The 27,253-nt window shown below is 41.8% G+C and overlaps 1 protein-coding gene across 1 annotated transcript in view; it reads left to right on the top strand.

The window, feature by feature from the left end:
• Positions 1–27,253, top strand: part of LOC122803235 (FHF complex subunit HOOK interacting protein 1B-like) — a 538,521-nt gene that overhangs the window by 220,699 nt on the left and 290,569 nt on the right. Inside the window, exon 5 of the mRNA XM_044072834.1 lies at positions 16,657–16,826. Within this exon, the coding sequence (XP_043928769.1) occupies positions 16,657–16,826 (170 nt within the window). The remainder of the gene's footprint in view (positions 1–16,656; positions 16,827–27,253) is intronic.

Here is a 27,253-nt window from a genome sequence, read left to right as displayed (position 1 = left end):
CAGCCATGATTACAGGAACATTGCATTCTTCCAGTGTAGAGATGGGCCTTTTAGGGGGTGAAAGGGGGGATAAAGTTAGTACTGAATGTATCTGCCAGGATGTTGTTAATATCAGTTGGTTCTGTATATTTAGTGCCATTGTGCTGTAACTCAGAGCAGTTCTTAGTGTTGCCATTGAGATTCTTGACATAGCTATAGAATGCTTTGTGGCTGTCTTTAGAATCAGTGGCAATTTTGTTTTCATAACTAGCTTTGGAGGATTTTATAAGGGATCTCAGCTTCTTACTGAGGCTGACCAGGGAGTTCCTCCAATCCTGGGATTTTACTCTTTTTTTGCAAAAGTTTCTTTCTTCTGTTGTAGAGTTTGTTTATGGCAGAAGACCACCAGATTGGCTTCCTCTTTTTGGAGGATAGCATCTTGGCTCTGTTAGGGATAGCACGATCCATGCACTCGTGTAAGTGCTTATAAAGTGCATATGTATAGGATTCAGCAGTCGTATCTCTATTGTCCATCTGCATGGGTGTTGTGAAATTTGCCACTTCTGTCTTAAGAAGCATGAAGTTGGCTTTGGAGAAATGTTTTACGGTTGTTTCCCTAATGGGGGGTGGGGGCAGGATGTGGATGTCTAGGGTGATTAGCTTGTGGTCGGATCTGACTAACGAGGAATTGACCACTGGTGTGGAACACCAATCGCCCATGTTGGTGATGACCAGGTCTAGGATATTGCTGCCCTTGGTGTGGGTGTGGATAAGTTGAACCAAGTTGTTGGAATTTATGAATTCCAGAAAACGTTGAGCAAAAGAGTTAGTACATGAGTAGTTTTCCAGTTAATGGTGGGGTAGTTGAAATCACCCATTATTAGGGTGTTGGGTTGTACCCTAATATTTTCCAGTACATCAAGGAAAGAGGAGTGGGAATACTGGGGCATGGTGGAGGGTCTGTAGCAAACTACAATCTGGATTGCGGTCTTGCCCAAAGTTAGTTGAACTTGAATAATCTCGGATGCATTATGCTGAGCAACTAGCATGGAGGTGTAGATATCCTTAATGAATATGGACACGCCTCTGCCTTTAGTGTTTTCAGTCTGGGTTAGGTGGCCAAAAGGTGTGGTATGAATTATAGCCTGGTAATGCTGGGGTGCTCTCTGGAGCTTTGAACCAGGTCTCTCTCACTGCACAGATGTCGATGTTCTCCATTTTAAGGAGTGCCTCGAGTGAGTGCATTTTGAGATTTAGACTTCTAGCATTGAGTAGCATTACCCTCAGATTTTGCTTGCTTGTACCTGTTATGATAGTGAATTTGTCATTTGAACCTTGCCTTAAAAAGGCACTATAGGGGTGGCAAAAGCCTTTGCCAGTATCCTGAATCCCGAGGGCGACAGGTGCACGCCATCTCTGGCAAAGCATCGTGGTCTGTCGATCATGTCATCCCAGGCAGACAGATGCTGAATTCCCTTAGAATGACACCAGAAGCTTAGCCAATTGTTGAAGTCAGTCATTTTGTCCTTGTACTGTGATATCATTCTGGGTGATGGCAGGATGCTACTCAAGGCTAGGGTCACACCTCCCTGGGCTTCAAGATCGGAGAACTTCTCCATGTTTCTTTTCATGTAGTCCAGGGAGGTACGTCTCAGGTCATTCACACCAACATGGACAATGACAGAGTCATATTTGTACTTGTTGTGGAGTGACCTGAGTGCGTGCGTTATGTAGCGGATCCTGGCACCCGACAGTAACTTTCTCCTTGTTTAGCCTGGTGAGTGGAACATCAGTGTGCCTGATTGTAGAGTCACCTATGACTAGAGTGTTGGGTACGTTATGCCTTATGGGCTGTAGTTGAGTGTCTCACTGAGTTTGTGGGTTGTGTCATTTGGGTTGTGTTGGGAGGGTGGAGGATGCTTTCATTTGTACTTTGGAGGTCTCTGTTGTGTGGGCAGATTTTTATTGAGAGCCTCTGTGAATGTAGCGTGTGTTTTGTGCTTCTGTGTGTGTGTTTTGGTGGTGTAGGTTTTGAGGGACTATGTGATGAGTGTGGTGCAAGTGTTTACCTTCTCCTCTTGACAGTCTAGTCCAGTCTTCTGTGAAGAGAGCTTTGCTTCCACTTTGGCTATACAAGTGCATCTCTCACAGGTTGTAGTGTTGGGTGGTAGGAGGAGAGGACTGTCTGTGTACATGAGGCAATTGCTGCATTGTCCCAAGATGCCCATATTCATCAGGTAGACAGGAGAAAACACTGGAAGCTGACCTTTAGACATGCCTGGATAGGTGCTTATTTATTAAGTACTAAAAACTGTTTTCTTCTAGACAAGTGAGGAAAGTTGAGTGCTGTAGTAATTTGTAGCTTATTTAGTGCTTACGAGTTCTGAGCAAGTGCTGAGCTCAAAGAGATTTGAGTGCTAAAACTAAAAAGCTGACTAGTTGCAAGGGAAAATTTGAAGCGCAGACTTTATGGCACCAGGAATAGTGTAACCCTAGTTAAGCGGGGAGACTCAGGAGCTTAGAAACAGTCCTGAACACAGCAAATCTGTATCTGGACTAGACTTGTTACAGGAAAACGGGGAAACAAGCTTAGAATGTTCCCAAATCTCTCACCACTGCGTTTGAGCTAAGGGGATACTGTTAATATTGTAATTTGCAGGGACTTCCCCTTTGCCAGAAGGGGGTGATAATGCATTTTTTGCTTTTAGTTTAAGTCCGTGGCTTTGGCACCATTCATTTCTCTGTGTAAGCCCATTTTGTACTATGTCATCATCATTGGGGGACTCAATTGCACTCAGTTTGCAGTCATTGATGAACTTGGTAAGCCACAGGCCATCTATTTTCACCTGGACATATGAGAAATAGATTCCCAACAGTAGGGGGTCCAGCACAGATACTTTTGGTACACCACTGGTAACTGGTGTGCTGGTAGAGGTAGCATGTCTTGACTTAACCAAGGCCTTTGACACAATCCCCCACTCAGTCATCATTTGATAACTCACCCAGCTAGGAATTAACCCATATATCACTAGATGGGTAGCGAGCTGGCTCACCGACAGAATGAATACAGTAAAAGTTTGGGATACCACCTCTACCAACAGATGAGTTACCAGTGGTGTACCACAAGAATCTGCTGTACCAGAGAAACTGGAAGAAAAGAACTGCATTCATTTTATGAAAGCACCAATAAGCAACTGGACTGATGTTCCACAACATGATTTGTTAATTGAAAGGGCACATTGAATGCATGCTCCAGACCTGGCCATGAGAAAGTAGCCAAGACTTGTATTAGTAAAGGTGCAGTTATACCGATGGAAAGAGTTGCTCCTGTCAAAACTGTAGCAGAAGGGCAAAGTGTTAAAATTGAAGACAGTAGAGTGTTTTGAGGGAAATGATTCACTGTTCACCAAGCAGAAGAGAAGCAAATTTATCTCAAGCAGTCAGGGAATGTCGCGATGCAGTAATGTTTATGAATGCATCTGTCAGTTTGGGACAGTTGTGACTATCAGGAGGGTTAATTTTCAATATTTGAAGATGTATGTAGTTTTGTGTTTTATGTTTTTAGGCTATGAGGCTGTTCTTGAGTGTTGAGTGTTTTCGTTAAAACAAAAAGTCTTGTAAAATGTGGCATAAGTTCAAATGGAAATGACAAATGGAGATCGCAGTAGTCAGAAAATCCTTCTACGTGGCACACCTCATCACAAAACGTTTCTCATCCAGGAAAAAAAGAGGTCATTGTTCCCCTCTACTCATCATTCATTAGACCCATTATAGAGTACAACGCCCCTTTTGGGGTATGTACCTCACAAGACATCTACAACAACTGGAAAGGCCACAGAAATACCTCACAAAGAGGCACTCGGCTTGACATGTATGGGCAGTCTCTGGGTCAGGAACCTATCCCTCCAGCATGTTTTGTTCATTGTGATAACCAGGTTTAGATCCCTGGAGTGTGTGGCTCTGAGGGATTGGGATTTCTTTAAATGTAGCATGTCCAACAGCTCTGGGTTTGACATGGCCTTGTATGTTAAGCAGAGATCACCTCTGAGTAGGCGATATGTGATTATAGCTGGAGTTTTTTTTAGATGTTCAGCATAGGGCATCTGCTTCAGGCTTGTTCTTTTAGTGAGGTATTTCTGTGCCCTTTCCAGTTGTTGCAGATGTCTTGTGAGGTGTATACCAAATGGGGCGTTGTACTGTATAATGGGTGTAATGAGGGATGAGTACAGTGGGACAGTGACCTCCTTTTTTCTGGATAAAAAGCCCTTAGTGATGAGGTGTGCCACATAGAAGGTTTCCAGACTGTTGTGGCAATGTGGTTATCGAAGGTGAGACCACTGTCCACCTGTGTCCCTAAGTCCCCTATCACACTTTCGGTGTTTAGTGTACTGCCACCTATGTGGTAATTCATGGGTACATGTTTTTTTTCCCAAAGGGGATAACTATACAATCTGATATTGTTAATCCTCGTTCATTCCTTATGCATGGGAACAGAGCCGCCCATTTTCCAAGCTTCAAGCTAAACTCTTACCCACAATCCCCCTCTCCCCATTGCATCAGATTTCATTTGTCGCGTTGCCATTCGGTCGTGTCAAGCTGCTTCTCTTGAGCTAAGTACAGTTATTTGTTGTATAATAGTCATTTATATTACTTTTCTGTCAGAAAAGTTTCTATTTCATTGTCTCTTACCCTATCGCATCTAGAGACCATATTTTCTTGAGGTTGTCTTCTCTTTTCTCTACCTTTTTACTGCAAGGTATTTCTCACCTTACCATCATTGGTAATCTTTCCCTTTTTTCATACCTTAGGGTAGTCTTTTGTACCATTGCTGGTACCCCCTTCTACTATCTAATTTTGCTATCATGGCAGATAAGAAAGGTAGTCCGGGGTTTAAATGGTGTGCTGTTTGTGGACACAAACTACCTACCTCTGATGCACACTCTTTGTGCGTTTCTTGTTTGGGGGCGTCCCACTTATCTGTTGACCCACCCTGTACTATCTGTGAAAACCTTTCAAATAGAACTTTGTTGGAAAGGAAAAACAAGTTGTCGCTGAAGGGACTTCTTAAATCTCCCTTTTCAGAGGCTATTTCTGGGTCAGAGGCCTCAACACCTCCTAGAGCCCATAAAAAAATCTTGGATGTTCCTACCAAGGCTAAATCTTTGCCTTCATCCCCGGCTGGGGACTCCCACCAACCAAAACCTAAAAATGCTAAAGTTTCGGCTACAGAGCTCAGTCAGTCAGCCCCAGCGCTTTCGGTGCCTAGACCTTCGGCACTGAGGCCTTCGGCTCCATTAGTGATCTCGGCTCCGTCTTCTCCTGCAGCCTTCACTATATCGGCACCGAAGGGCTCCTCTGTTCAGACTATTACCACTGTATCGGCACCGACCTTTCAGTCGGCGCAGACCTTGACCACGTCGGCTTCGACATTGTACTCTGGACCAACACTTCTATTGTTGACTCCAGTTTTGTTGGTTCCAGCTTCAGTACCGATCCCTGTGTCGGTGCAGACCATGACCTCAGCACCGATGACTTCTTCGGTGCAGACACCCGTAGTCCAGTCTCTCTCGGCACCGTTGTTCTCGGTGCAGACTGGTGAGATGGGCACCGAGTTTGCCTCTTCTGTGGACAGGCCTGTTTCTCCCTCAGTCTCCGTGAGGTCCACTAGAAGGCTTTCCGAACACGATGTGTTGCGTCTTGTGGATCAGGTGCTCTTGGCCAGAGGTATCCCACCCCCCAGGAACTGTCCTTCCTTGGGAGGTGATCACCCATCTTCAAAGACCACTTCTTATTCTCCTCCTTCATTGCCTTTGAAGTCCATGGATATAGCACAGTCTTCCCCTTCTGGGGTTCCCTTTATGGATCTCGCTAAGGAACCGCAGTTGCCTTCGTGGCAGGAAAGTTTTGCTACGACACAGGATGTCAGTTGTGACATGCATAGTTTGCTGCTCCACAGCCATCCAGGGACTCCGGGTCGGCAGGCTGAGCCACTTAGGGGAGGGGTGACCCCTGTCCTAGACAGTCACTCCTCTTCAGGTGGACCAGCCTTCCTACTGATGGAGAAGGCTTCCGCTGCTGCTGCTGGCGATACTGGACTGTCTATCCCTCCGCTCTCCTCTGATGCACTGGTTTCACAAGTCGCACTGAGCGGACACCGGGTGCAAGGGCCTCAGGACATATTCCCACAGGAAACCCCTTTTCCGCTGTCTTCCCCAGCTTCTCCCGCTGAGGAAGTCCAACGGAAAAGTTTGTACAAGAGGAAGCACATGGACTCCACAGAGGAGTCCCTCAGCGAAGAGACAGATTTTGATGAGGGGGAAGGATCCCCTCGGTCACCCTCTGAGGTATCCTTTGGTGATATCGTTGAAATCCTGAAACAGAGAGGTGACTGGCAGTCCTCTAATCCTAACTCTGAATCTGTGTTCCTGCAGGCCTTTCGTGCCCGGCCCCCTACCTCCTGGGTTACTCCACCTGCCGATGAACTTTTCCGGCTTATCGTGCAGCGTGCTTGGAAGGCTCCTGACACTGTCAAAGCTATTCCCCGGAGGCCAGATAAGATTTTGTTCCCTCCTGCTACAGATCCCCATTGGTCAAAAGGTCTTCCTGTGGATGCTTTGGTGGTGGCGGCCACAACAAAAAAGGATCTAGCAGAAGAAGAAAGCCAGACTGTCCATCCGCCTAACAAAAAAGTCCCAGGCCCTGGACAGGATAGGGAAGCGCACCTTTGCATCAGCGACCTTTACTATCAGGTCCCTGAATTATATGGCACACTTTACCAGGCTTCAAAGGGATCTGATTTCTGAGCTGTCTGAAACCTTGGCTGGTGCCGTGTCTGATGAGGTCCGTGACAAAGTGGCCTCTCGGCTGGCCACCATTGAGTCAATATCTAACTCCTCTATGTGACTGATATCTCGCGCATCAGAAGGAGCAGCTAGAGTAGCGGGTTTAGCTGCTGTCTTGAGACGACACGCCTGAATGAGCTTGTGCAATTTCGCAGAACCCTTTAAGGCTTCCTTTCTTAACACTGCCATTGAGGCCTCTTCATTGTTTGGACCCAAAGTTAAAAGCACACTGGCCAGATGTAAACAGGACGGTAAGACCCTTTCTGCCATAGTGGTCCGTTATTCTTCCCCTCAATGTTCTTTCTCCCGAAACCAAAAGAGTGGGAAGATATGGCTCAAGAAATCTCAGGGTCCTTTCCGTGACACACAGGCCGAGTTCTCCCCTAGAGGCAGAGGGGGAAACTCACAGGGAAGGTACTCCTTTTGGTGCAGAGGGGGTCCGCATAACCAGGGTTCCAGGGATTCTTTCCCTGGCCAATCCTACCAGCGCTCCTGAAGAGCAGCCCAACTTCTTTCCTCTAGAAGTGGTTGGGGGATGTTTCTCTGTGTACCCTTCTGCCTGCCTAACCATCACTACCGATTCTTGGGTACAAAGGATTATAACCAGAGGTTATCATATCCCCTTTGATCTTCGTCCCATCCCTTCAAAAAACCTTCCCGACGTTCCACCCAGTCTAAGGGAAGAAGCAGCACTAGAGATAGAAAAGCTGCTAAGAAAGAGAGTCGTCCAAATAGTCCCTCCAGACCAGGTTGGATCCGGATTCTACTCAAGACTATTTTTGGTGCCAAAGAAAACCGGAGACTGGAGACCAATTTTGGATCTCAGTGTATTGAACAAGTTTGTGAGAGTACAAAAATTCCAGATGGTCACAATACAGTCTATCCTCCCGCTTTTGGAAAAAGATGATTGGATGTGCTCGATAGATCTTCAAGATGCGTACTACCACATAAAAGTGCACAGGCCATCAAGAAAGTTTCTGTGCTTCCGTGTAGGAGCCAGTCACTTCCAGTTCAGAGTACTGCCCTTCGGACTTTCTACAGCCCCCAGAGTGTTCACAAAGTGCATGGCAGTTGTCACAGCTCACTTGCGACTTCAAGGATTCCAGGTGTTTCCATACCTAGACGACTGGCTCATTTCCGCCCCTACCAGACATCTACTGGAAGAAGCGCTGGCATACTCTCTCCTCGCTGCTCAAAGGCTAGGTATAACCATAAACTGGCAAAAATCCACTCTCACCCCATCTCAGTCGACAGAATTCATAGGGGTTATCTTGGACACAAAGAACCGCAGAGCTGCCATTCCAGAGCACAGATTTTTAAGGATAAAGCAACAACTGATTTCAATCCTTTCAAGGGAGAAATCCACGGCTCACTCGGTTCTACAGCTGTTGGGTTCCATGGCAGCCTCCATCACCATTGTCCCCCTGGCCAGGTTTCACATGAGGCTTCTACAATGGCTACTGCTCACCCAGTGGTATCCCAGCATCCTCTTTCAGCCATGATTCGAGTAACCCACAGGTGCAAACAGGATTTAAATTGGTGGATAACACACAATCTGTCACAATGGTCTCACCCCTTCTCCCCCCCAGCAACCCAAGGCCACAGTGACCACAGACGCCTCCCTGATGGGGTGGGGGGGCTATGTCAGGGCCAGACAGTCCAAGGCACTTGGTCCGAACTGGAGGCCACTCTACATATAAATGTTCTAAGCTGAGAGCGGTGCTTCTGGTGTTGCAAGCATTCCATCCCCTGCTGCCGTCTGGGACAATTGCCATTCAGTCAGGTGGTCTGGTACATCAGCAAGCAAGGTGGAACCAAATCTTACCCCCTTTGTCGAGAGGCCATGAGGATATGGCAATGGGCGATGGCTACCAACCGTTTTCTTCTAACAACGCTCATTCCTGGGAGTTCCAACGTGATAGACAGACTCAGCAGATACATTCTTCAACCTCACGAGTGGTCCCTGAATCCCTTGATAGCGGCGGAGGTCTTCCACCACTGGGGCCGTCCTTGCTGCGACCTCTTTGAATCCCCGATGAACTACAAATGCAGCAACTACTTCGCCCTGATTCCCCCTCCGGGACAGTCACCCAGGAACGCTCTAGTCCACTATTGGCCCTCGGGTCTTCTTTACGCATTCCCACCCTTTCCCCAGTTTCTGAAGAAAGCCCGTTGGTTGAAGAGCAAGGTGATCCTCATAGCACCTTATTGGCCTCGACAGATTTGGTTCCCCTTCCTTTGGCCTTACCTACTAGATCGACCATTGATTCTCCATCCAACCCCGGAGTTGATCTCACATCCACAGAACCTGATTCATCCCAACTTGAACAGCCTGAAGCTCACGGCTTGGCTACTCCAATTCCCTTGATTGCCAGGCAGAATGATCTTTCTTTACCAGTACTTGACATTCTCATTGCATCTCATAAGTCTTCCACTAGAATTTACTTATCTGAGCAAGTGGAAAAGATTTGCCTGTTGGCTGAAAGATTAACAATTAAATCCCTTCTCAGCACCACTGTCGATAATACTAGACTATCTGGCCAACCTTTTCCAATCTGGTCTTTCGGCCTCTCTTGTTAGAGTTCATTTGGCTGCAATTTCTAATTTCCATGAGAGTGTCTAAGATTCCTCTCTTATGTCCCACAAATTGTGCAAGACCTTCATAAAAGGTGTGAATCATCTGAAGCCACCTTTTAGAGAACCTATTCAACCATGGGATTTATCATTAGTTCTACAAGCTCTGACAATGCCACTCTTTGAACCAGCCTCTTCTTGCGACCTCAAGCATTTGTCATGGAAAACCTTGTTTTTGGTCGCCATTACTTCTGCCAGACGTATTTCTGAGCTTCAAGCTTTATGTATCAAGAGTCCATACTTGATTTTTCATAGAGATAGAGTGTCTCTGAGAACTAATCCATCATTTCTGCCAAAAGTGATCTCTGAAATGTCCATTAATCAAACCATTGAATTGCCAGTTTTCTTTCCCAATCATTCAAACAGAGGAGAGTATTGCCTACATACCCTAGATATCCACAGGCAAATCCGTTTTTACTTAAACAGGACTAGGTCCTTTCGTAAATCTGACCAGTTATTTTTGTCCTTTTCTGGACCTAGATTAGGATCTGCTGTTGCTAAGGTCACATTAGCTAGATGGTTGAAGGACTGTGTGACCTTCATTTATACACAACGTAATGTCTCGTTGCCTACTACCATGAAAGCTCATTCAACAAGGTTGGTGGCAACTTCTGCTGCCTTCCATGCCAGAGCTTCTTTACATGACATCTGTACAGCTGCAACTTGGGCTATGCCTCATACCTTCATCAATCATTACAAATTGGATTTGGCCTTCAGGGGAAGAGCACCTTTCGGTTCTATGGTGCTCAGGAATGTCCTTCCATGAGAGCCTCCCAGGAATAGAGGTAGTTGGGGACTCTGTCCCATGCGTAAGGAATGAACAAGGATTAACAATATCGGATAAAGAAGTTATGTCGTATCATAATGTTCCATCTGTGTTGTTAATCCTCATTCAGTCATTATGACCCTCCCTCTTTCCCCCTCCTGTGGTTTCTAGTGGATCTCACCATCCGGTTCTCTTAGGTTATTTGACCAGAGGTAGCCTCTACCTTCTTTGACTTGCAAACTCCATCTGAGCTAACAGGGAGAGGGGGATTGTGGGTGAGAGTTTAGCTCGAGAGTTTGAAGCTGACGCGAGCTTGGAAAATGACCGGCTCAGTTCCGAGGTCAGAACTGATACCCATGCGTAATGACTGAACGAGGATCAACAATACAGGTGGAACATTATGGTAAGACATAACTTCTTTTTTCTTGGCATTGAGCTTGAGCCCATGGCTCTGGCACCAAGCATCTGTTTCTGTAAGGCCCTTTTGTAGAATATCCACATAATTTGGGGATTTAATAATGGCTCCCAGTTTGCAGTAATCTTGCAAACTTTGTTAGCCAGAGTCCCTTAGTGCTGGCCTGTACTTCAGAGAAGTAGATGCCAAACAAGAGCAGTCCCCATGACTGAAACCTCTGGTACTCCACTTGTCTGGAGCTGGATTTTGAGTCGGCTACTCTTACAGTGTGGGTTCTGTCAGTAAGCCAGTTGGCAACCCATCGAGTAACGTAGGGATTAATGCCCACCTTAGCAAGTTTATCTATGATTCCAGAGTGGGGGATGCTGTCGAAGGCCTTGGTAAGGTTCTGATAGGCTGTGTGGACTGCCTTGCTATCGTCAATGGCTCTGAAGACTGATTCGAAGAAGTCAATCAGGTTGCGGAGTCAAGATCGGCCCTTTATGAAACCAAACCGGGTGTGGTCCAGTATTTGTATATTCTCATTTTGTTTTGGACAGGAATGTTCCTTCATGCATTTTTACTCTTTTCGATACCCAAGGTACTTCTGAAGATTCTGGAAGAATTTCTAAAGATCATTATGGCAATCCCTTTTTTGGCCAGGAAGAGTTGGTTCTCCCTTTTAATTGATTTGGCCAAGGGTAATTGCCTCAAGCTTCCTCAGATTCTGGATCTTCTCTGTCACTGTCCGGGGCAACTGATGTACTCTAAGTGCGATTGTTACTGACAATTGAATGATTCTATCTTGATACCTTTTAGGCACTTGTTCTGTGAAAATGTGCAACAGGTATTGAAGGAGGTAAGAAAACCTGCAATTAGAAACTCTCATGTTTACAAGCAAGTTATTCTAGGTGGTGCCTAACTGATATCAGAGGGTCTAGTATGGTGTCTACCACTCTGATTTTGAAATATTTGTGAACTTCTCAGCAATGGTTTATTCTGTGCATCTTGCAGCCATCTCAGCTTGTCTGCCCATGGCTCTTCTTTTTTCATCTCTTTTTGTGGTTAAACAGGTTATGAAAGGAGTGCTGTACTTGAGACCCCCTAGAAAGCAGATTCCTCCTTCTCCATGGAATCTCTACTGTGCTCTTGAAAAATTGACCACATCTCCTGTTGAGCTTGCCTTTTAGGCTGATTGAGGTTCATCACTTGGAAGACTATTTACCTATTCCTCTGACATCTGCCACTCAAGTCTCTGAGTTGCAGTCTGTCATGGTGGGCCAACCATATCTGATTTTCCACAAGGACAAGGTTGTTCCACACTTCAATCCATCTTTCATGTCAAAAGTTGTTTCTGAATTTCCCCTGAATCAAGCCATCGATCTTCCATTTTTCCCCACAACCTAAAAATGTGGGAGAGAAGATTTTGCATACCTTGGATGTGCACAGGCAAATCAGGTACTACCTTGACAGAACTAAGCCCTTCAGGAAAGCTGAGTATTTCCTATTCTGGGGCTAAGAGCATCCAACCATCTCTAAGTAAATGATTGCTCATTGGTTGTCCTCTACTATTGTTTCCTGCTACTTCTACCGTTGGTATATCTATTCCAGGCAGGGTTAAGGCACATTCCACCACAGCGTTATCCTCTTTGGTGACGTATTGGACTACAGAAGTATTCTAGAGGCAGCAACCTGATCCTCTCTTTATACCTTTTTCAAATCACCGCAGCTGGATCCTTATCCTTCATCCTCCCAGGTGCAGTAAGCTTTGGAAATCTGCCCATATTTCACTGTTGCATTGTGAATGATGAATGGAATACAGTTGCATAAACCTTGCTTACTTACCTGTAGCAGTAGATGTTCATATTTTACACTGTCTCAGTTTTGTGTATAGTTTAGTGGTATTCAGCCTTGTGTTGTTGGTTGGTTTTGGTTCTTTGTTTTGGTGTTTTTTGATTGCATATTAGTTAGTTTCAGACAGTTCTTGCCTTCTAGTCTTTCTTGGTTCTTCCTACTTAACGCTAAAAGCTGGAATAACTGACTTTCTGCGACAGGGAGTTAGGCTTCCCCTTATGGGAAGGTCTTGGCTGATCCCCTCTCACTGAGTCAGAGGAGCTCTGAAAAGCTGCCAGTGTGAGTCTGTGCGAGGAGAGAACCCATATGCCACTGAAGCAGTGTGAAATTTGAATACCTGCTGTTACAGGTAAGTAGGACTTCAGCAACTCTACGTTTTCGACAAATACTCTGGTGTCTCCTATATTAATAATTTTCCCATATGTTGTAGTTTTGTTAGTGCAGCTTTTTCTGCTGGTTGTTGCTTGTCTTTCTTTCGGCTTTTTTCTGGTAAGGGGTCGCCACAGCGGAACTCTGGTCTAATGATTGTCAGTAGATTTTTACGAAACACTGAGGTGCCAATTCGATGCCCAACCTTCAACGAAGGCACGCCCATTTACGCACGCATGTCTTTCTAACGCTACCCAACCGCGGGGAGGATATGCAGACTCCACACAGAAGGCACTCCCAAGCCACGCCGAGAATCGAACGGGAGAACCTCTTGCTGTGAGGTAACAATGCTACCACCTTACCACTGCGGCATATGATTGCATATTTGCTAATGTAAACCTTGGCTTCTTTCTTATGGCCAGATTTGAAGCATACACAGTGTACCTTCCCACGTAACAAATTTTGCTGCAGCAGCGCAGTGTACTACATCCCAGTATCAGAACACCGATAGTAGGAATTCCACTTCCTCTTCATCATGCTAAGGGAAGCTGGAGACCTAACACCAGGAAATATTACTTTCAGGAGTGAAAGAAATTTGGCTGTGGGACAGGTGCAAAGGATCTTTGGATTACTGTAACCATCCTTTTGAATCAAACTTGGCAAATTCATCCATCATAGTCTGTTTCTGTAATTTCTTCTTACATACTGGTTTTCCACAGATGACAGCAGAACTGTTTTTAAGGTGTTTCTGAAGGCTGTCCTGCGTTAAATCCTCCTTGAAGGCAAGGTGGGAACCTCCATTTAATTTAACTGATAATGGACATCACCTTACCTGGGAAATAACGCTAGTTGGTAGTTTCTAGTTGTACATTCAGGAAGAAGATTCTAAGGTACAAATCCCTCTTGTGCAAGCTACTGTATATAGTCTTTCATAAAGGAAGGGTGTTGCTAAATGCAGTGATGTCTCATCCATGCCCACACATGTTCCAGCAGTCTCTCACTTCCTTCAACTCTCAGTCCTGTCTGCAAACTGCTAGAATAAAGAGGAGCATCTTTCATATATGCTGGATGTTCAAGAGACATCTAAGGTGTTGCACCATGAAAACGTGTAGTTTGAAGGACAACAGATAAAGATTTTGTTTCCCTTGACAGAGAAAAAGCCATGCTTGTAGCTAGGCAAACCTTGCAAAATTAGTTGGCCTGGAACCAAAGTGACGAAACAGAGCAACACAGAGCAACGATAAACAAGAGGGTAGGAATCACCAAGGCATACGAGGTGGCAAGCTTTAGAATAAAGCCAGCAATATCCAGAAAAATATGTTGTTAAAACCATACACGCATGTAGTAATCCACGTTAAAATTCAGCAGTTTATTTTAGGCAAGGTACAAAGAAACAAATCACGTCAAATTCACAAAGTTGTTCAAACGTGTGTAATAGGATGTTTTGGGGTGGATTAAAACTACTAGTAACTCGCAATGGGTCAACATGGGAGTTAGAGTTACCAAACATAATGTTAAGGTTCAACTTTCGGGTAAACATTTTAAGATCAATTAAAAGTTCAACAATATTACAAGCCTGTGAAGGCACAAAGGTGAGACCTTTGGCAAAAAGTTCCACCAGTCCTCTATCAATGTGGCACTCAGTATAGTTATAGATCTTAAAGTCTCCATCCTTATTGGTCACAGTCTCGAATAATGTTAGTCCCACTGTTTGCTGGTACTCCGCGTATTGTACTGTCTCTTCGGGGCAATCGGTTGTTTCGGTTTCCAGTTCCCCCCCTCCCCCCTCTGTAGTTTTTTTGAGGGCCTTGAGTTGACCAATCGTCACCTTCCAAAGGGTCAAGAATGGGGTCAGGGTCACACATTTCATCCACAACAACATCATGCTCCTCGGTCTCAAAGTTTGAATCCACATTTTGGCCAGTTCTTGGGTTACCCTGTCTAGTATGGTAACCTCAAGGTTGATTTCTTGGTTTAGTAAAGAAAAGCGGGGTCGATTGCCTTGACCGGGTTTGAGAACCAGGGGGTTTAGGGAAGGCCACACCTTCCCTGTAGGCTTTCAAGTCCCTATCAAGTTTTTTAATTTTAGTCGCTTTCAGTTTGACCATTTGTTGGGCTATACTAGATAGGGTTCTACTAAATTCGAACTCATATCTATGAAAATCTAGATCATCTTTAATTTCCGAGACTGTGACCAATAAGGATGGAGACTTTAAGATCTATAACTATACTGAGTGCCACATTGATAGAGGACTGGTGGAACTTTTTGCCAAAGGTCTCACCTTTGTGCCTTCACAGGCTTGTAATATTGTTGAACTTTTAATTGATCTTAAAATGTTTACCCGAAAGTTGAACCTTAACATTATGTTTGGTAACTCTAACTCCCATGTTGACCCATTGCGAGTTACTAGTAGTTTTAATCCACCCCAAAACATCCTATTACACACGTTTGAACAACTATGTGAATTTGACGTGATTTGTTTCTTTGTACCTTGCCTAAAATAAACTGCTGAATTTTAACGTGGATTACTACATGCGTGTATGGTTTTAACAACATATTTTTCTGGATATTGCTGGCTTTATTCTAAAGCTTGCCACCTCGTATGCCTTGGTGATTCCTACCCTCTTGTTTATCGTTGCAAAATTAGTTGGCCTACCGTATTGCCTTTTATCCCTGTAAGCAAAATAATTCCTTGCAAGGCAAAGTCAGAACATGTTCCATTAGAGCAGCAATAATTTCAGCAGCTTATTTTTGGTGGTTCATACACAACATCTGGCAGTTTGGAGGATTAAGGTACCAAGTTGCTTCTTGTAACCATAGGTAATAGGTCCAATTCTTTCCACCTCCATTTGCCTGTATGACTGTCTGAAAAAGGTCCACGGAGTCTGAAAAAGGTCCATGGAGATCAGTGCTGTAATCTGATTAACAAATATATCAATTAACAAGTGTAACATACTTTAGAAGTTGCCACACATTCAGCAAATATCATAGTACAGAAGCATAGTCTTCAGTTAGGATAGGTTGGGACACTGTTGTGCTGTAGGGAATCTTGCCACAGTCTGCTTCATAGGGCAGTTGAGTACTGCTTGGGATTTCATCTACCTTAGGTAAAGGAGACAACATAGTTGTATTACATAACAAACTTCGTAGGGCAGTTGAGTACTGCTTGGGATTTCATCTACCTTAGGTAAAGGAGACAACATAGTTGTATTACATAACAAACTTCGTAGGGCAGTTGAGTACTGCTTGGGATTTCATCTACCTTAGGTAAAGGAGACAACGTAGTTGTATTACATAACAAATCTTTGAGGAGTGGTCAGTCGGTGTTGCAGTAAAGCTTCCAGTCTCCATTCCTGTGGAGATGCTTTTATATAGTTCTGTAGTTTTGCTGTTATGAGTATTACATTTAGAAAAAGTGTCAGTGTTTTAATTGTTGTTTGTCTTTAGCTTTTGGCTCATTATTTGGTATCTGTCTACCACAAACTCACTTCTTCACCACTATCTTATCAAGTATGATACTAGGGTTGTTCCTTGCAGGGAACACGTGATTTGAATACAGAAAAACTGAAGGTAGATATGTCCAAATGTCGTGATTTTAGTGTTAAAATGATCTCTCCTCAGAGGCCTTCTGTTATGGTAGCTTCAGTTCAGTATTTTTCTCAGCTTTACTTGTAGTTTATTTTGCTTGAAGTACTTGCTTTTTTAATGTAGTTTTAGGGGCCTTGCGTTGTTATTTAACATTTGCAAAGTTAATTCAATAGTAAATGTGTCTGTTTTGTCCAAGAATGTTTCACATGTGGTGTGCCTATATTTATAGGTATCTTATCCCCTGTAATCATGTGATGCTGAGTCAGAGGCGTGCTGTCAGAGACCTAGATATCTATGGAAAAACAGCAGACAGATTCCTGTCTCTGATCCCAAAGTGCTGCCAGGTGGATAATCTTGTTCCAGTAGAGAGAGAAGAAGAACATGCCATGTGGTCTAAATGTAAGTGTCGCAGATAACAGAAACATTCCATTTTCTGTATTTTGAGAGTTTTTTTCTGTCTCCACCTTCAGCTTAACCATAGTCCCATTGACATGTTTATTTCTTGTGCCACCCACTGTAGACTCCTGTGATCTCATGGATGCATCACCTTTAGGGCTTTAGGGGATGAGGTTTTTTCACCTGTACTTACTAAAGAGTAGATGTGTCATTCTGACCTGCCAATATTTTTTCTTTATGCTTTTTCTCATACCGTTTGCATATTGAAACTGCATTGCATGCAACTGCTGTCCCCTTCTCCTTTTCTGCTACCGTCTCATTGATAGCTAATTACTTCCTCATTCAGTTTTATTTAACCTATTTTTTGTACATCTTTGGCTGCCACCTTATCTCTTTCAGGGAATGTTTCTTCAGCAAAACACCATGCCTCCCAAGACCGAAATACTGATCTGCCCATGCCCACCCCTCCCTGTTAGCTGCACCAGAGCAGGGCTACTGCTCAGAAGCTGGTTGTTTATGCTGTTTGTGTTAGGCCCATAATCCTGCCATGGGAGTCAGAACTGAAGTGTGAAGCACTTTGGTCACATTTCATTGACTGCAATTTCACACATTGATGGCAAAATGGAATTTAGATCTGCAAAATTGTCACAGTAATGTTCAAATAGGCTATTTCTTTAATAAAACACAAAAAATGCACTTCAAAGCAAAATTAACTTAAAAAAATGAAAAACTAAAAATGTGCAAGTTAATCGCTATTATCTGCACCGATAGCTTGAGACTGCTTCTGAAGATATTCACCTGCATAGAACTGAAATAATTAAAACAATATATGACTAACCAGCAGTTAACCAGTCAAGGTCAAGTTTAGCTAAAGGAAACATTACCAACTGAAAATAAACACATCAAAAGTGTCTATGATTTTTATCATAAAAACATAAACTGAAAATTTAATATACTTAATTGAGCAAATGCATATTTGTAATGCATTCTATAAAGGATGAAAAACAATTTTTAGTACCTTTATTATTTAATATCTTAAATATGTGTATAAAAGAACATACAATAACAAAATAAATGACTGTATAGGGAAACAAAGAACATTTTAAAAGTAAAATATTGATCTGGGGATTAATGACTATATTTAGAACTATTTACTATTAGGACACTTTTTATCATTGCTTTTTCATGTAATTGGGTTGGGGGTGTGGTGACTCGCATCTAATCTTTGCCATTCTGAGTCTTCCTTTAGTAAGATGCTGAAAAAGTCATCTTCTTGGTATCTGGGATCCATCCTCAAAACATCCGTGACACTAACCACAAATTTATAGTATAAACAGTTCACTGTATCTTTATTGAGAGCATTATTTTTGCCTTTATTTCATATGAAATATAGGTGCCCATATACCCTTAGTGATAACTTCCGCGTGGTTTTCCCCACGTCAATGCTATTACATCTTACACACTTTGCCACATAAATTTTTCCACGCGAATTGCAAATAAAATTATTTCTCACTCAAAATGTTTTCCTCATAGGTAGAATATTGATGTATGGATCCAAGTGACTAAATTTGTAGCAGGAGCAAAAATCCACAAAGCTATGTATCAGCATTTTTTTTTTTTTTTGCAATCTAGACAGTTTTGTAGGAACATTTTTGCAAAAGCATCCTGAAATTAGGTCATTATTAACAAGCAGTGTTTTTTTCATCAAAATCCCTTATCAGGTTACTGTTTCTCTCAAAATAATGTCTTCACTGATAGTGTAAAGGGATAAAGCCCTGAGTGAGTCGTGGACAGCTGGAGCTTCTGAGCCCACACTGATATGGGCAAGGGCTGGTACAGGGGCAACTGTACTGCCACATGCGTAGGAATAGAATGTGAGCTCCAGGAGGAGTGTAGGTAGTCCCTACAGTGATGTTGACACCCGTATCATCACTGGGCAGTCCCTACAGTGATGTTGATGCCCACATCACCACTGGACAACCCCTACAGTGATGTTGACGCCCACATCACCACTGGGCAATCCCTACAGTGATGTCGACGCCCACATCACCACTGGGCATTCACTACAGTGAAGTCAATGCTCACATCACCACTGGGCAATCCTTACAGTGATGTCGACGCCCGCATCACCACTGGACAACCCCTACAGTGATGTTGACACCCACATCACCACTGGGCAATCCCTACAGTGATGTCGACGCCCACATCACCACTGGGCATTCACTACAGTGAAGTCAATGCTCACATCACCACTGGGCAATCCTTACAGTGATGTCGACGCCCGCATCACCACTGGGCATTCCCTACAGTGATGTCGACACCCACATCACCACTGGGCATTCCCTACAGTGATGTCGACGCCCACATCACCACTGGGCATTCCCTACAGTGATGTTGATGCCCACATCATCACTGGGCAATTCTTACAGTGATGTCAACGCCCACATCACCACTGGGCAATCTTTACAGTGATGATGCCCACATCTCCAATGGGCAAGCCCTACAGTGATGTCAATGCCCACATCCGCACTGGGCAAGCCCTACAGTGATGTCGATGTCCACAACATCACCACCACTACCACCAAAGGGGGAGATTAGGCTCATTCATACCCAGGTGGAGGCGAGAGCACCAGATGGCCCCTGAAGCTTGCCTGGATGACTGCCCCACAGGGCCGCTCTCATGCTAGGGAATCTGCAGAAGGGAATTCCCTGCCTTCCCTAGGGAATGAATGTACTCATGTCCAGCTGAGGGAGTTTGAATAGTCAACAGGCAGAGAGGAAAAAAGCACATAGAAACAAAATATTCACTGTCAAATACTTGAGCTTTCAAATGTAATCAATGTAATCTTTAGTGTCAATTGTATCTGTTTTGAATATAATACCAAAAACTTTGTTAACGCTGTTAAAGAACTGACTTTGTTTACTAATTCCATTATTATCTTGGGATAAATGAGAGGATGTAAAGTACGTCTTTCATAATCTCTTGTGTTATTTGCCAAATAGTAAATCTTGCCTGTAGCTTAGTAATGGGAACATCATGTAGTCAACTGGTTATTTTATTTTTAAACATATTAAAACTACTTATTTCAAAGTAAAAGAAAAACAAATAAGCACAGTTTGCTTGAGGGTAAAAAAAACGCTTTATTATATAAATGGAGAAGTAGAAGATCAGCCATTTTGTCATGAGGTACCACTTCACATGTACTTAAATGAATATAGTTCAGTATTTTATATTCACACATGGTGGCGGTAAGATCTGAGGAAGCTCCTTGGGGTGAAAATGAAATTATTTTCTTTTTCATCTGTGATAACTGTAGGAATATGCTTTAGCTTTATATCTGTCCTTCACTGACTCTCAGTATTATGCAGGTGAATTTGGGGAACAGATGACAGACTAAAGTAGTAGTATTCTTGGTTTTCACCTCCAGTCACTAACCTTCGCTAAATTATATGCAGATTGGAACTTGTGTGTCCAGTTCTGTATTCTGGATCCAGTCAGGATCATGAGTACTGCACGCAGGAAGCGGTATCAGCCAGTAGACACCTGTCAGAGTCTGTTCACAAGGGCTGTTGGCTTGTGTATTCAGGAACCTTTCATTACCAAGCCTGCTTTGTGGAAACAACAGTATCAGCCCATTTCAGCTTGTATATTCTGAAACCTTTCAGTATCAAGCCTACTCCAACTGGGAAGTTGCATCACCCAGGAAGCATCAGGACCAATCAGAGTTTTAGGTACATGATCCATACAGCAGATTGAGCAAATAGTCTGTCCAATCCCTAGGAGCAGTTCAGCATCATACAACATGCCAGAAAGATTCAGAACTTTAATTTTAAATTTTAGTATTTCACAAATGTGGTTTCAGTTCAAAAAGCATCAAGTAAATTATATGATGTAATTTCCTTTCCACATCACCATTTTTAAATACATCCAATCAAATTGAATAGCTTACTTGCGATTAGAGACTCCATCAGCAGCTGTACTCTTGGTAAAGCAGTTTTAAAAGGATTTTACTTTTGAGACAGCTGAGAAATTATGCCTTTTGTTGCCTCCTGCTCCCCTCATATTCCTGTAACTTATACATACTATTTCAGACTACAGTGTCATAGTAGTGGGAATAATGTGAGCTGATATGGAAATGTGGATGCTTCCTTAAATAAATGTAGCACCTACATACATACATACAAATGTTTCAAGCACGGGCATTAAAACCCTTCTAGCTTGCCAATACACCAAAACACTTGTTCCCATAATAAATGTCCAGGATGTTCTTAAAAATATCTAAACTAGTACTTTAATGTAATTTGGTAGTCTGTTCCAAGCATCAGTTACTCTGTCAGAGAACCAATTAGTAAACTTCTCATTCCTATAGAATCTTCTACATAGGTTATCTGACGTTTCTCTAGTACTTTTTGATAACCCCAAACATTCCCAGAGTAGTTGTCCCTAAATGCCCTGTATACCTGAATAAGATCTCCTCTTAAATATCTGTAAGAGACACTGTACAAGTTCAGATATTTTAGTCTTTCATAATAACTTGGATTTTCACTTCCATGGATGCCTTTAGTATATTTCTGTTGTATTCTTTCCAGTTTATTCATGCTTGTTTTACTATAGGGTTTCCATATTGTTATTCCATAGTCAAGTTTGGGTCTAATGTAACTAACAAACAGTGACTTCATTATGTTTGATTTCCTAGACTATATAAATCTTTTTTATACAACCTATAGTTCTATAACTATCATTAGGCAATTGGTTGATATGATTAGAAAAACTCCTAGCTGAATCTACCCATAGTCCAGGTCCTTAAATGAGTCTACAGTTTCAATCACTGTGTGCTGTATTAAATGTTCACCTTTCAGTTTGTCTCCCAAATCTCATATGCTTAGTTTTTTATGTATTTATCAGCATATTATTCTCCTGTGCCTAATTGGTCAATTTAGTAAAATTATTTTGCAGACATGCCTGATCTGTAACATTTGTAATCAGTTTACCCAATTTCAGGTCGTCAGCATATAGACTGTAGAACACCTCAGATGAAAAAGTAAGGTCTGAAAGATGCAATCTAAACAAGTAAGGGCCTAGTACAGAGCCCTGTGGGACACCTTGACTGTAACCAAGGATTTCACCTGTCCAGTTGGTGTGTGATACTTGCCATGTCCTATTTGTAAGCCATGCAGCTATCCATCTTATCAACAATACATCAATACCTAGTTGTACTAATTTATTGATCAGTGTTTTGTGCATGACCCTGTCAAATGCTGAAGTTTAATCTATATAAATCCTATCACAGCACAATTTTTCATTCGTAGCTGCTGTTATATTGTTATAGAACATCATGTTACAGGTGGTAATAGATCTATTTTCAACATATGCATGCTGATATATGGTTTCAAGTCCCAACCTATCCAGTTCTGACAATAACTTATCCAGTATTACCTTCTCCATTATTTTTCCACAACATGAAAGTAGACTTAAGGGTCTATATGATTCTGGGTTTGTCCTACTCCTCTTTCCCTTTGACAGGTTTAATAAATGCATGTCTCCAATCTTGAGGAAGCTACCCATATTTATATGACCTAGTGAATAATAGATGTAATGGCAGTGTAAGTTCTTGCTTAACAGGTCATTGTTACTTATTCCATCTCGTCCCTGCACTTTGTTTGGATCCAGTTTGCACAGTTCTTTTTCAATATAATCTAATTTGATTCCAGTATCTGGACTTACCTGGATGTCACTAGGACAACTTATCACCCTTTTTGTGGAGCCAAACTGTTTTGCATAAGATTTTGTAAATATATCTGTAATCTGTTGTGTCTGAGAATAAATTTTAGAATCTGCACACAGTTTATCAATTTATGTATCTTTACTCCTTCCACATCTTATATATCTATAAAAAGGTTTCCTATTATGCTCAATATCTTTATATAAATTTTCTTCCAATTTTTCTTGATCTCGTCTAACACTATGCTTAATCTGTTTGTCCAGCTCGTTTATTTCAGTTTTCCGAGTTATAATTCGACCTCTCTTCCGTTTCTTATATGTTTTGTTTCTCACCTTAATCAGGGATCTTGTTCTTAGGAAACATACCCCCTTGATGTTACGTGCCTAGATCCTGATGTTAAACATTTTTTTTTACTTTTTGCACTCAAACAATTTCTCTTTCAAAACTTTCCACATTCCATCTGCTCTTTTTCCACTGAACACCTCACTCCATTTAGTTTTATATAGTAACTGTTTTGCTTCCCTATAATCTGTAATTAACCTTATGTGCATTGGCTTAGATTTCAGTTTGGCAGAATTATCTAGGAACAAATTAACCTTTATGACCCCATGATCACTACACATCAATGGTGGTAAAACTTGACTTGAAGTTACAGTAATTTCTTTGGGAACACAAACAATATCTGGTATATTCTGTCCCCTGGTGGTTTTTTTTTTTACAATCTGAAGTATTTGTTGTTCCTGAATATACTCTGTGAATAATTTCTTTACTAACGTTGTTGAATCAGTATTATTCCAGTCTGTTTCCTGTAAATTTAAGACCCCAGCTAATATTATTCTTCCCTCCTGTGTTTCATGTAAGAAATGTATGAATTCCTCTAGGTCATCTGCACTTGACTTTGATGGTCTGTACACTCCAACAATTGTTATATGTTCCAGGGTTGTCTTTATTGTCACAGTTACACACAGTGTATAGTATTGGTGTTATCACTGAACATGTAATAATCACAGGTCTCATAGCCATCTTTAATCCCTATCATAACACCTCCACCTGATTTTTTGTTAGAATGTCTGTTACAGTAAAAACATTTATACCCCAACAGAACTGGTTTCCAGTCATTGTTCTTTAACCATGTTTCACAAACTATAACAACATCAATCTTGTGGGAACGTAGCAAATTTTCTAATAAAAAAAAACTTTATTATTAATGCTCCTAGCATTAACAACCATCAGAGATGCATCAAATGTTGCTATCTGTGAACTGTTACATTTTTGACCTGGCAAAAATCCTGGCTAGTGTTAGTCAAATATTGCAAAATATCTGCTGCAAAAATTCTCTTCCCTGATCTAGTCAAATGCACACTATCCTGTCTGAACACGTTTGCCCAAAAGAAGGCTTGGATGCTTTACACATTTCCATTTCTTAAAACAGGACAGTTTATTTTCATGTAGGTGTTTATCCAAAAAATCTTTTCATTCACAGTGACCTGACTACCCTTTCTGTAGGTGATTTGTGAAAAATATGTCCTGACACCAGTACAAGCTATAGTATCTAAGATGGCTGTCAGTTCCCTACTAACAGTCAGATAATCTTTATTGGTGACATCATTTGTACCAACATGAATAAAAACAGATCCATAATTCCTTACATTAAGGCATTCCAAGGCTTGTTTCACATCTTCAATTTTTGCTCCTGGCAAGCATAACACTACTCGATGTTCATTATCGTCTCTGCAAATATAAGTATCAGTTCTTCTAATAACTAAATCTCCAATTACAAGAATTCTCTAGAAAACTTCCTTAGTCATTTATCTACCCATCTACCCCAGGAGACCATTGTCCTTGGTACGCAAATATAAACTGGTCTTCTGTAGTTCTCTCAACCCCCCCAACCCCATATATAAACCCTCTTTGGACAAACCAATACAACTCCTAAGAATCCATATAAACCCAAACAAGGAAAGTACTGGATTGGATTATTATTATCCTTATATTAACAGCTTATTATACAACAGGAACCTCCCCCCCCTCCCAGATGATATCAGTGACCACACATTTTACAAAAATTAAAAAAAAATCCACATTCCTCTCTCCACATCAAACCTCCAAAAAGTCAAAAAGTTTAGGCAGCTAGGCAGCTGCTTGTGACTGGGTGACTGGTCACCACTAACCCACTAACCTATAGAACTAGACACACCATTTACTTCAACACTAAATTTCTTACTATCCCCTTCCCCATGCCCCCGCAAACTAAAAATAAAACTAAACTGCCCCTAAACAAACAAAACAACCAGGAAAAAAATAAAATTCAGAAAATAATAAATATGGGCTAATTGGAGATCTACCAAATGTCCAACAACCCACCTCCAATTTAAACAACTAAGAAATTCACCAAAAAGAGATATTCTTAGAGACAAAAGATTACTACCTCGGCCTCAACAGACCAAAAAAAACAACCCCCAAAAAAATTCTGGAGGGATAAACAAACTTCTTCAACCAGGCCACACCACCACTCCCAAAACAGCACCAGTTTATAGTAACAACTCCAACCTGATCCCTGATGCCTTCAATAAAACAACTACAGAAGCAATTCCTGGCCTGGCCAATTCCTCCTCTCCACTCTCACTGCTTCAACAAACATCTGCAATACTTCTTCACCTACCTTTCAAATACAACCTGTATCTACATCTTTCATCTGTGTTACTTCAAAAAAAAAAGCCTTGCCCCCCTTCTGCTGACCAACCATCCATCTTAATAATAAATAACCAAAACTAAAGCCATAGTCTATCCCATCTCTATCCTTATTAACAGATCTATCTCTGAGGGCAAAATCCCTGCTCTATGGAAGATATCCCATATCACCCTCTACAATAAAGGAGGACAATCTACTGAGCTTTCTAACTATATCCTCTATTGCCCTACTGTCCCCATTAGCTAAGATAATGGAAAAATGTATTCACAAACAGCTACTCAACCACTTATTACAAAATAACCTACTAGCAAACTGCCAACATGGTTTTTGGCCATTCCACAGTACATCAACTGCCCTACTATCCTTTACTGACATCGTAACAATAACTTATATTCCTCTGCATTATTTATTGACCTGTCAAAAGCCTTTGACATGGTTAACCACAACCTACTGCTAGACAAACTAAAGGCTCACTCTCTAGATCCTCAAGCCATACAATGGTTTAGATCTTATCTGGAAAATAGACAGCAGGCAGTACTTTGGAATAACATCCTGTCTTCACTACTACCAGTAAAAATAGGAGTACCCCAGGGCTCTATCTTAGGTCCCCTACTCTTCTCCTTATTTATTAACAACTTACATAACATAACATACCAAGCCACCTGCATTCAGTATGCAGATGACTCCACCTTAATCTGTACAGCCAAGAGTATAACCTGTCTCCACTCTCTCACCCAAACTGTTTTTAAGAAGGTTGAAGACTGATTTGCAAAACTGCCTCTCCTCCTAAATCCCAAAACAAAACTACTACTCTTTACTCCTACTCATAAATCACCTGTTCCTTCCTTCTCCATAACTCTAACAATGGTACTTCCTTCTCCACGCCCTACCTTCTATTAACATTAACCCAGAGACTACAACCCGCCTACTAGGGTGTAACTATTGATAATCAACTCAACTATGACGTATACATTAACTCAAACTATTAGTGTCTCAAAAAAAACTTGGCACCCTCTATAGAGAAAACCCTTTCTCTTACCCCCTCCAAAAAAAAACCCAGACTCACCTCATTTCACCTCATTTTTATGCCTCTTCTATGCCTCTGTTATATACAAACACCTCTAAAAAACAACCTCTCTACTCTCTACCTGTTATAATAGCATAACTAGATTCATCACAAGCTCACCCTTTAAAACTCACCATTGCCTTAACCTCAAACAGCTTGGCTGGCTAGAACTTCATAGCCACATACTCTATCAACAACTACTTATTACTCAAAGGATCCTATACCACCCTAATAATACCCCTATCCTCACTAATCTTATTACACCTTATAATGACTCTACCTACACTACCTCTGCTAACAAAACATTGTCCTCTCCTCTAATAAACAAAAAAAAGCTGGGATTCACTCTCTCAAAACACTGCAGGAAAAATTGGAATCAGCTTCCTGCTGACTTAACTTCCCTTGCTTCTACTCTCTGTTTAAAAAACATCTCAAAGAACATCTCAAAGCTCATTGGCTCTGTCCATGCACTAACCCAGACTGACATCTTTTCTCACTTCTATCCATAACCCTATACACGACTACTATAACCTCTACCTCCAAATTGACTTACTACTACTGACTCTTACTCAGGAATTTTAGATTAATATATATATTCTTTTCCCTTTCAGCTTATACCTTCTACTGTGAGTTGTAGAATTGTTTAGTTTAATTTCCACTAAAAGTGTTTAGTTTTACAAATTTATTTTATAACTTTTCTCTATCAGAGTGCTAACTCTGTATTGTACTTCTCATAGTTATATTCATTGTTAAATTTCCCATTTTTTTTTTGCTTGCTTTTTTCCCCGGCCTCTACTGAAAATGGACATATATCCAGCTAGACTAGCCCAGTCAACAAATGTAAAATAAAAATAATAATAAATAATATCTTTGCTGACCAGCTCTGAATAATCTTCAGCTTCAAATACAGTCATTTCAGCTCTGTCAGTTGTTACGAAGGATAGATCTT

Source organism: Protopterus annectens, chromosome 5.part1 (genome assembly GCF_019279795.1).
Source record: "Protopterus annectens isolate FY-2018-M chromosome 5.part1, PAN1.0, whole genome shotgun sequence".
Lineage (NCBI taxonomy): Eukaryota > Metazoa > Chordata > Ceratodontiformes > Protopteridae > Protopterus > Protopterus annectens.
The sequence above is the reverse complement of the archived record's forward strand: the minus strand, read 5'-3'. Positions and strand labels throughout refer to the sequence as shown.